The sequence below is a fragment of the Sceloporus undulatus genome, chromosome 3, assembly GCF_019175285.1.
Source record: "Sceloporus undulatus isolate JIND9_A2432 ecotype Alabama chromosome 3, SceUnd_v1.1, whole genome shotgun sequence".
Classification (NCBI taxonomy): Eukaryota; Metazoa; Chordata; class Lepidosauria; order Squamata; family Phrynosomatidae; genus Sceloporus; species Sceloporus undulatus.
The window spans coordinates 190,767,543-190,777,864 of NC_056524.1; the positions used below are offsets into that span (position 1 = coordinate 190,767,543).

At 39.1% G+C, this 10,322-nt stretch overlaps 1 protein-coding gene across 1 annotated transcript in view; it reads left to right on the top strand.

Moving 5' to 3' along the window:
- Positions 1 to 10,322, top strand: part of ADAM12 (ADAM metallopeptidase domain 12) — a 312,824-nt gene that overhangs the window by 198,081 nt on the left and 104,421 nt on the right. The window contains exon 8 of the mRNA XM_042459693.1: positions 1,142 to 1,213. Coding sequence (XP_042315627.1) covers positions 1,142 to 1,213 — 72 coding nt within the window. The remainder of the gene's footprint in view (positions 1 to 1,141; positions 1,214 to 10,322) is intronic.

Below are 10,322 nucleotides of genomic sequence, written 5' to 3' on the forward strand. Positions count from 1 at the left end.
GTTAATATTGGCCCAAGAGGTCTGTCACAGGCCTGCCTAATCTGGGTTTGTGGTACAGTATTTGTTCTTCAGATGTAGTTTTGCCAGTTAGTGAATTAAGCAACATTGCCTATCATATATACTCATCTATAAGTCGAACAATTTAAGCACAAAAATGGGCTCCAAAATTCTGGGTCAAGATGGTAATACTGTTCCAATGCCGAGACCATGAGTCTTGGACAAGCTGATGGGGAAGGGAGGAAGGAGAGAGAAAGGGAGAGAAATCAGAGGTTTGTGGCTTTTTTTTGCAAGCCATGAGCCTTGAGAAAGTTGGTGGGGAATGGAGGGAGCAGAGAGAGAAAGAAAGAGAAATAGGAGGTTTGTGCCCTCTTTTTGCAAGCCATGGACCTTGGGAAAGTTGGTGGGGAAGGGGGGTGCAGAGAGAGAAAAGAAGAGAAATTGGAGGTTTGTCTCTCCATTTTCCATGCCAAGACTGTGACCCTTAGGAGAGGTCCAAAGAGGGAGGGAGGTGGTGTTTCGTTTTCCCCTTTAGGTCCTTTGTTACATGCCTCTGAGTTTGTCCCTCGGCTTATCCATGGCTCATATCAAAATCCATGATTTTGGCCTCAAAATCTGCCTCGACTTATACATGAGGTCGACTTAGACATGAGTATATACAGTAAATTGCTGAGAGTTTACAAAAGAGCTTGAAAAGAAATAGGAAAGGCAGAATATCGAAAGCAGCTCTAATTACTGAAGCAAAAAATGAAAACCTTCGTTTTTTCCCATTTTTAAATGACAGACTTTCTCTTTGGAAATCTTTGAACAAATAGCAGAATTGCTTTTTGTTTTTGTTTTTTTTTATGTGGCACAGAGGAAGCTAAAATGAGAGCCATTCTCTCTACACAATACAAAGCATTCCGGTAAAACAGCTATATGGCATTTTGTGTATGCATGCATATATGCATGATTATTTCAAAAACTGCATCCTTTTGCATAATCTGTGCTGGTTTTTAAATGTTTGAGGGTTCTGTTGTTGGCAATAGCACATTAAAAAAATGATGCCAGTACTAATGCCCTCTTTTAGAAGGTGAGTGACATCAGAATATAAAATACAATATAAATGGTGATGATTCAGTGTTAACTTCAAGATTTGTTCTAGTTTCAGAGACAGGGCAGGGATGTGGAGAAAGTGAAGCTGAGGCTGATAGAAATGGCAAACTATGTGGATAAGGTAAAGTGTTAATGATAATGTCTTGTGATATATACTGCAGTACACAAAGGGGGCGATAGCTATCATAAATCCATTAAATAATAATAATAATAATAATAATAATAATAATAATAATAATAATAATAATATTTATTTATTTATATTTCTCGCCTGTTCCTGCAGATTGAGGCGGGATTACAACAATAGAAACAACATTACAAGATAAAAAACTACAATTTCATATAAACTACACTCAATAAAATAGTAAAACCACTATCAATACAATACATAGACTAAATCATAATTTCAAATACATATCTTTACAAATAGAGGTGGGGTATTTCTAACTCTCATATAGCAGATTGGGTGGATAGGCCTGCCAGAAGAGATCCATCTTAAGTGCCTTCTTAAAGGCATCTAAGGTGGTAATGAGATGGATCTCCTCCAGGAAGCCATTCCATAATTTAGGAGCTATGGCAGTAAATGCCCTGTGGAAAGTTGTTGTTAACCTAGTGTTTACATACTCTAATAAGTTCTTCCTGGTTGTTCAGAGAGTGCGGGGTGGATTGTGTAGGGAGAGGCGTTCCCTCAAGTAAGTTGGGCCCAAGCCATGTAGGGCTTTAAAGGTAATAACCAACACTTTGCTGCATTTTAATGGGGAATAAACTTACGGGATGAGTCGTGTAAGGTGGCTAATGTCAGATGCTTGCTAGACTGTCCAGACTCAATGCTGTGTGAGAGAAAAGGGAGAACAAAGGTTGATGGAGCCCCCTTATGCAAGGCAAGACACATACAAAAATTTGCCCAAGACCATGTAAAAGTCAACAGCATAGTCAGAATCTGTATTCCTTTGGTAAATTGGTCTTATCTGCAATGCACAAATAATAATAAATAAATAATAAATAAAACTTTTATTTTTATCCTGCTTTTTTGTGATGAGAAAATCAAAGCGGTTCACAATACATAGCTGCATGCTATGGAATCCTGGGATTTGTAATTTGTTGTGGTACCAGAGTTCTCTATGAAAGGTTAAAGGTGTCACAAAACTACAAATCCAAGAATTCCACAGTATTGAGCCATGGCAGTGAAAGCTGCATTATTTCTGCAGTGCAGATTAGACCAACATTACAAAAAAACGCTAAACGTATAACAATAATAATAATAATAATAATAGAGTTTATTTATATCTTCCTGCCTCTCTCAATTGGATCGAGATGGGATCACAGCAGAGTTTAAAAAATACAATTAAAACATGACAATATTATTATCACACAAGTTAAAACCGCAGTTAAAAACATAAAATCAACAATGATGGGGTCAGATGCTCTCGTTCCATACGGAAACAGTCTGTAATTCATAGAAGGTCAGGTGGGTATGCACGTCAAAAAAGCTCTGTCTCTGGACCGCCCCACCCACCCCCACCCCCCGCAGAAATGAAAAAAACATGCATATTAAGTCCTATTGGCTTGAATGGGGGCATGCTCCCATGGGGGTGTGCCATGGGTGTGCGCCCCATTTAACTCCCTCCATTCAGTCCCCATGGATATTCAAGGGGCGTGGATCCAAAGTCCGCGAGAATGGAGTGAGCATGGTACGTCTATATGTACCTTCATTTTCCTGTTGACTTAAAACAAATTGTAGGCAGCTTCTAGCTATGTTAAAATACTTCTTCATTTTAGTCATTTTCTGTGCCCAAGAATAGACAATGATTTACTGATCAAATCAAGTCTTGAGTTGTGTGTTATACTTTGCATTTTCATCCCTGTGCATGGGTATGGAAAGGGAAGCAAGGGCATGGCTCCATCCACTACCTACTTAGCATACAAGGTGTTTATTCAAAGACCATCAGACATCCTTAGCTTAGGTGTTAAATCCAATATACACAGACACAATCTATACAGTGTGACTACTATCTTCCTAGCAGGCCAGCCATCAATTGTTTAAGCACATTGGATTTTATATATGTATGACGTGGTGCTAGAGAAGAGTGCTGAGGATACCAAAAGAATGAATAAATGGGTCCATGAACAGATCAAGCCTGAAATACCTCTAGAAGCCAAGATGATCAAATTGAGACTGTCATACTTTGGCCACATCCTGAGAAGGCATGATTCAGGGACGTAGCCAAAGGGGGGGGGGTGTCTGTGGAATCCGGACACCCCCTCCTTCCGTTAGATACAATGAATGGTGCATGCCGCTGCACCACCACACCCAAGCCCCATTATAATGGTGGCACTTAATCTGGACCCCCCCTTCCCAAAATCCTGGCTACGTCCCTGCATGATTCCTTAGAAAAGACAATAATACTGGGAAAAAGAGGAAGACTGCACACCAGATGGCTAGATTCAGTGAGAGACGCCATGAGCATGAGCCTGCAAAACTTAAGCAGAGCAGTAGAAAACAGGGAGACTTGGGGGCTCGACAGACCAGCATTAATTCAAGCATGGTGAGAGCATAATATACACGTGGCACCTGCCCCAACTCTGTCCCCACGCAACCCTCATGATGCCTGCCTAACTAGACAGCAGGTGGCATCATGCCGCATCTTCAGCGCAGCTTTTACATGCACTCTGCTAAAGAAGTGGTGAAGAGCCACCACCATGGTGGCTAGGGCACCCTTTCCACAGTGCAAGAAGGAGCCACTTTTTGTGGCTTCTTTTTGCACTGCAGAAATGCCAAATTGGGCCATGGCATGTAGTTGCCACACCCCTGATCTGGCAAGGAAAGGGTTGGCATGGAGCCGCTTCTTAGGGGCCATCTGTTGAGCCCCTTGGAGATGTCTGATCCACAGGATTGCCATGAGTTGAGGTCAACTCAAGGGCAGTTAACAACAACATCCCATCATATGTTGCATTATGCATGGTAGTCCAAGCCGCTTTGATTGTCTTGTCACAGAAAAGCGGGATATAAATAAAAGTTTTATTTATTTATTATTATTATTACTGAAGGCTGGATTGCCACACTGGGGAGCATGCTCCAATTTCCCCACCACATATAGACAAAAAATGAGGTCTATCTTCTAAACTATTTTTCACATATGTATTTTCATCTCATTTATGAAGAAAATTTTAATAAATCCACCCAGGAAATATAATCTAGCATGCTGATTTTGCTTTCTTATCAGTTCTATAGGCCATTAAATATTCGAATAGCCTTGGTTGGAGTGGAGATTTGGAATGATGCGGACAAGTGCCCAATAACTCAAGACCCTTTCACCAGCCTCCATGAATTTCTGGACTGGAGGAAGCTGAAACTACTACCTCGTAAACCTCATGACAATGCACAACTAGTGAGGTATGGCCACCAGTGTAAGAACTGAACAATGAGACAAAGTTTTGTAATCCAACAAATGTTATACAGAATTCTAGCTGTAATTGAAAGCTTAATTGAGATGCTCTTTAGTAGGACAAGCAAGATGTTTGTGGACAAAGGGAATCTAGGGAGAATTCAGTGCAACCACACAGAAAGATTGCATTCCCATCCACTGGAGGAAACCAGTGCTTGGGATATATTTAATTTTGTCCTCTTGTCTCTTCCTTTTTCTCTGTCTGGCTGGAGGTTTTGTAGGATCATTAGCATTGTGAGGCTAGTGCATGAGGATTGGAAAAACAGACTTTCAGTGTCAGGTTACAGCAACATGTTTGTAGGAAAGAATGCAACATAACTTGAGCTGGGGAAAAGTGGGATTCTGCTCTAGCCTATCCTACTAGGAAAGGTAAACAGAAGCTGCCTCCAAAATCCCTTACTGAGCACTAGAAATTATTTAAAAGAAGCAGAAGCAGAGGCTGATGACGGAAATTCATTTTGGAATCAGCCTTCAAATGGCTCTAAAAGGTTCAAACTACTTTTGCTTAAGTATGGAAGGCTTACCTGTTCTAGATGTTTTATATGTTTCATACGTGCATATTTTGAGCTCTGAATAAAAAGCCTGCTGAAATAAACTTTTCAGTGGTGTAGGAACTTATCCCTCTTCTTTCCATGTTATTTCTGCCTCTGCTTACAAATTTTCTGTTAAAGAAGTCATGTTCGAAAACACATTTACTTTGTTAACTGAGGTACATTTGTTAAAAAAAAACCCCTCATCTAGCCTTTCACTTATTTAGGGAAAAGTAAATTGATGCATTCAACTCTTTAAGAGAAGTAAAAAGAATATAAAAGACCTGAGTCACAAGACAAGCAACAAACTGAGTTGGAATGTGTGTGTGTGTGTGTGTGTGAAAGAGAGAGAGAGAGAGGGAGGAGAGAGAGAGTGAAAGAGAAAGGGGGAGGGAGAGAGGGAGAGCATAAATAAAAAGTATATATTTACAATAAAGCTATATGAAAAGTTAATGATCTATAATAAATACATGACTCATGCAGTTTTATAATAATGCTAAAGACTCGATATTATACATGTGAAGGTCAATTTGGCATCAATCACTGATGACTGATGGCAATTGGTATAAACAAGCCCATAAAAACTTGTCAGTCTTCAAATTGTGAATGCTTCTTTTTATCCTTCTTTTCTGTTCTTCCATTAGTGGGGTCTATTTCCAAGGTACTACCATTGGCATGGCACCTATAATGAGCATGTGTACTGCAGAACAGTCTGGAGGTATTGTTATGGTAAGTTCTGTCAGTACAAAGTTTCCTCTTAAATGGGCCTGGCATGGTGAGAGGGCAGGGATGAATCTGCCTTCAAAATCTACCCTTGCTGTCTTACCGTTTCTGCTGGTCTTATTTGAAGACATTATGAGAAGTCAACATTTGTTAAAGAAAAGCTAGCCTTCAAATGAAATAAAATACTTTAGGGTTTTTTTTGTTTGTTTTTTAAAAAATCTATTATGAATGTTGCATCAGAATCAAAACAGACTGACAGCATTTTTGGGGGGTAGGGGGTGGAATATGAATTTGACATTTGCCTTTGCCTTTCCGTGCTTGTTGTAAAATTGTAAGGTACAGTGCATTGACTGTGAACCAGAAAGATATAATTATAAATTTTCTTACCAAATTGCTTATTTTACAAATGACCAGTAGTGCAATTTTGTTATAATGCCAGGTGACAAAGCCAAATATGAAGTAGTAACTGGAACAAAACATTCATACTAGCTCCTTATGTTTGGTAAAATATATTTATGTCCTCGTTTGTGTTTCCTTTCCAAAAGAGATGTAAAAAATACAACTCTGTGTTAGTTTCTACTAACCAAGGGGTTGTACAGACTGGCATTTAAATGCCACCCCTTTTTGCTGTGCAGCGTTACCGCAGAAACCAAACAGAGCTCCTTTTGCCCTTACGATGTCACTTCCTTGCTGAGCTATGTGGGCGCTCAGACGCTGAATAGTGGTGCCACCGGCACATAGTAGGGTTTGGGACTGTGCAGTTAGTGCACGGTCCCAAGCCCTACTATTGCCGCCAGGACATCACGTTCTGGTGTTATCGGGCCAAAGAAACCCTGCTTTGCACAGGTTAAAATAGCCCTTTGTTTGAGACACTGAAGCTTTCAAGGAAATGTATGCATCTATCGATGCTGGACATTTTCTGCCTGCCCTATCTAAGTGAAGCTTAGCTGCTCGGACCCCTTGGGATGCCCTTTGCTATGGTGTATTGTAGCCCCTTGTGGGAGAATTCATCCTACTCAGTGAAGTTGAACTTCCCAAAAGTAGAAAGAGCACTCTTGGTAATTTTGTCTATAAGGAGCTTATCGCACACACTTTTGTCTCTATTCTGGACACGGTCAGGGAATGTGCATGGCCAAGTGAAAACAGAGTTTATTGCATGCTAAAGTGTCAGGAAGGCATCCCCATGCTATCACCGACCCTAACCCGTCCCTGAGCCGGGCTGAGGCCTGTGAATTTTGCTCAGCTGGAAAGCTTTCTTGCACAGCTGTAATCTTTCTGGTTGAGCAAAATTCACACACCTCCCCCCACTCGGGGATGGGTTAGGGTCGGATGCCTTGCTGACAGTTTAGCATGAGATAAACTCCGTTTTCACTTGGCCATGCTCATTCCCTGCCCGTGCCCAGAATGGAGATAAAAGTGTGTGCAATAAGTTCCTAGGATTACTCCTCTTTGTCTGCAAACTGTATTGACTAGAAAACTTTACACAAGGAATTCTGCCACCTAGTGACTGCAGACTGTATTGTAGCTTCCAATATATTGGCTCATTTAAATGAATTAAATTTAATGAATTTGTTTCTCCTGTGATTTTTTGGTCTTGGAGCTGTGCTTCTGAGAATCACCCAACAAACACTCTTTCTGTTATTATAGCTAAGAATTTTCCACTTCTAACAAATACAATATAATAGTGCATTTCAAGCTTGTATTGGTTTTATAAGGGCCAATTTAGATCCTTAATATATCTAGGGACTGAACTGGATTGTTACAGCAATCTTCATTTTATATGGCATCTGATTTGTTTGTTCCCTTTGGAGGAGGTGAAAAATCATGTTAAACTATTTTGAATATTTGGCAGTGTGGCATATACTACCACTAAATCAGATTAGATTAGTTTGAATAATGAAAGTATATGAAGCATTATTTATTTCCATCTTAAAACTAAAGCAAAACAATACATAGTATATAATAACACCTCCAAAAGAGAAAGTAAGGAAACTATTAATCTAAAAAAAGCTTAAACACAATAGCATCATAACGCAACAACAGCTGAGGGTCGTATTGTAAAAAGGCTTGGAGAAATAAAACAGTCTTTTCTAATGATTCTAAAAGGAATGCCAGCTGATTTTTCATTGGGTTCAGTGCTGTGCTGTATCTTGGGTGTACAACTGAAAGGGCCATTTGGTGTATATTCACCCATTATGTTTCAGAAAGTGGGAGATGAAATCTGAAATAGGGCTTAAGGAAAGGAAAAAAACTTGCTGGGCAAACTCCTGTAGAGAAAGATTATTCCTTGTTCTGATTCCAAGCCAATTGAGGATTACAACAGTGATACATTTAACCATTAACAGATCATAACAGAAAGTGCAAAAAGTTGTGCAGTTAAGATTATGGATTATGGCTGTAACCTTTAAAAAGAACTCAGTAAGTGTTTCTGTTAAGAATATTTTAAGAATAAAAGGATCAGTAAACAAGATTACAGATTTAAGAGAAATGATAAACCCCTGATTTAAACTCTGGAGACAAATTCACCTCTGATGCCAACATGCCAATATCGCAGTCTGAAACCTGTTATCCCCCTACTTTTCACCTGATGGAATCTCTGCTGGAAATTGTCAGTGGTCCCCCCATGTCTTGTTGTTTTAAAGGAAGTCATGGCAAGACCACATATGTTTTATGATATGCCTCCATTTTGTCTAATGGTGACAGAGCCAGACACTCAAGAGCAGCCTTCATTAAGTGCCATCCATTGGCATATAGCCTTTAACACTTTAAGTGAAATAGCAAGAAGAATGTCCTAATACCTAAATGGCCTAGGACATTGAACTCTTGAACTTGCTAAGCTCAAATGCAGTAATGATGACAGCATCCCAAAGAACGAAAAGTTATTCTTTAGGGACTACAAATCCTAGAATCTCCAGTCAGCATAGTCAGTGGACACGAAGGGTACAAATCATGAGAGTTGGTCCCTCCCCAAAATGACTTTTCCAATCTCTGATATGGCTATTCATTGAAAGATAACATTGAGACCTAGAGTGAGTTTGTATTTATCAGCTACCATCCCTAGCCAGTGTCTATTGCTCCAGAAGGTAGCCTGGTCATTTGCATCCCTTTTCAGTAGATACTTTTATGTTTTATACTAAAATATATAACTACTTTTGAACTCCTATACTACATACATTTTTGGAGAAACATCATATTTCCAAACCTTCTGTCTGACTGATTTTTTGGCTTTGAGATCTATAACTCCATGTTCTTGTCCAGGAGAAATCCTATTGTGGCCTAGGAATGTGTGATCATTTAAAGTCCTTTTTCTCCTGCTTGGTGGGTGCCTTACCATGTTCTAGGAATGCATCTTACTGCTAGTAATTGGAGTTAGGCATCAGTAATAAAAATAATTTAGTAAGTTGTTGCTTTTTAATAAAGTCCTTTCTGGATTCATTCCCAAAATGCTGAGTCTGGTTTCCCCTTCCAGGGAACTTTCCAGAGACAATCTACTTTCTTAACCAAAACCCCAAACTTACCTATATTATTTTGGCAAAGGTGCTAAATAAAAGGTTTTTCTTCATACCATCTTTATTAAAATTCTAGTAATCTCTAAACTGTTTCTATCTCTTTCCAAATAAGCTAATTTCCTGCCATGTACAGTTATCTTCTTCAGAACAGTTAAGACCACCATTTTGTTGACCATTCTTTTATTAATGGCCCTTTTCCATATTCACAATACTTGGCATACAACAAACCTGGCTTCTACTAACATATGGAATAAAATGATTTCTTTATGATTTGAATATAATTCATTCAAATTTGCCCAGAGAAAAGCTTTAGGACCAAGAATCAATTTAGTCATCAGTATCCTATTAATCATCTATTGTAACCAGGCTCTTTTTATTTTCTTGGAACCCTACCAACGATGAATAAAATTCCCCTTTTCCTATGCATACTTCCAACATTATTTCCACAGATCTTTGATATATAATGAACTGAGTACCATTTCATCTTGATTTCATAACTGTGTTCCTTCTGTGCAGAACACAATATTTATTGGTCCTGTTTTCTGCCCTGTATGTATTTCTAAATATTGAAGTTTCAACCTAAAGCTTCTACCCACATTTTAAAGATGTAATCAGTACTTTGTGTTTTGTCCAACTGTAATAAAACATAAAATAAATGTTTTTAAAACAGTGCACTCATGTACAGTGATTCTGAGCCTCTGGAACAGAAAGAATATTTGCACATTTGTGGGAGCGCAGAAGTGACTGTGGAAGTTTCTGTAGACAGAATGATACTTGTCACAGTGCACAGCCACAGCAGTCAAGCCAGCCCAAACCCCACACTAATATTGTGATGCCTTCTTCTTTCCTGTGCAGTCTCTCCTATGGCTGTTGGTAATGCCAGCCTTTATCAGGAGATGTGTGCTATAATTCTATCATGGTGAATTATTTCTCAAAACAACTTTCTTTCTTTCTTAGAATATCCGTTAGACTCATTCTTCATCATAAAAATGTTTAACTGTAAAAGATTCATGTAGCCACTG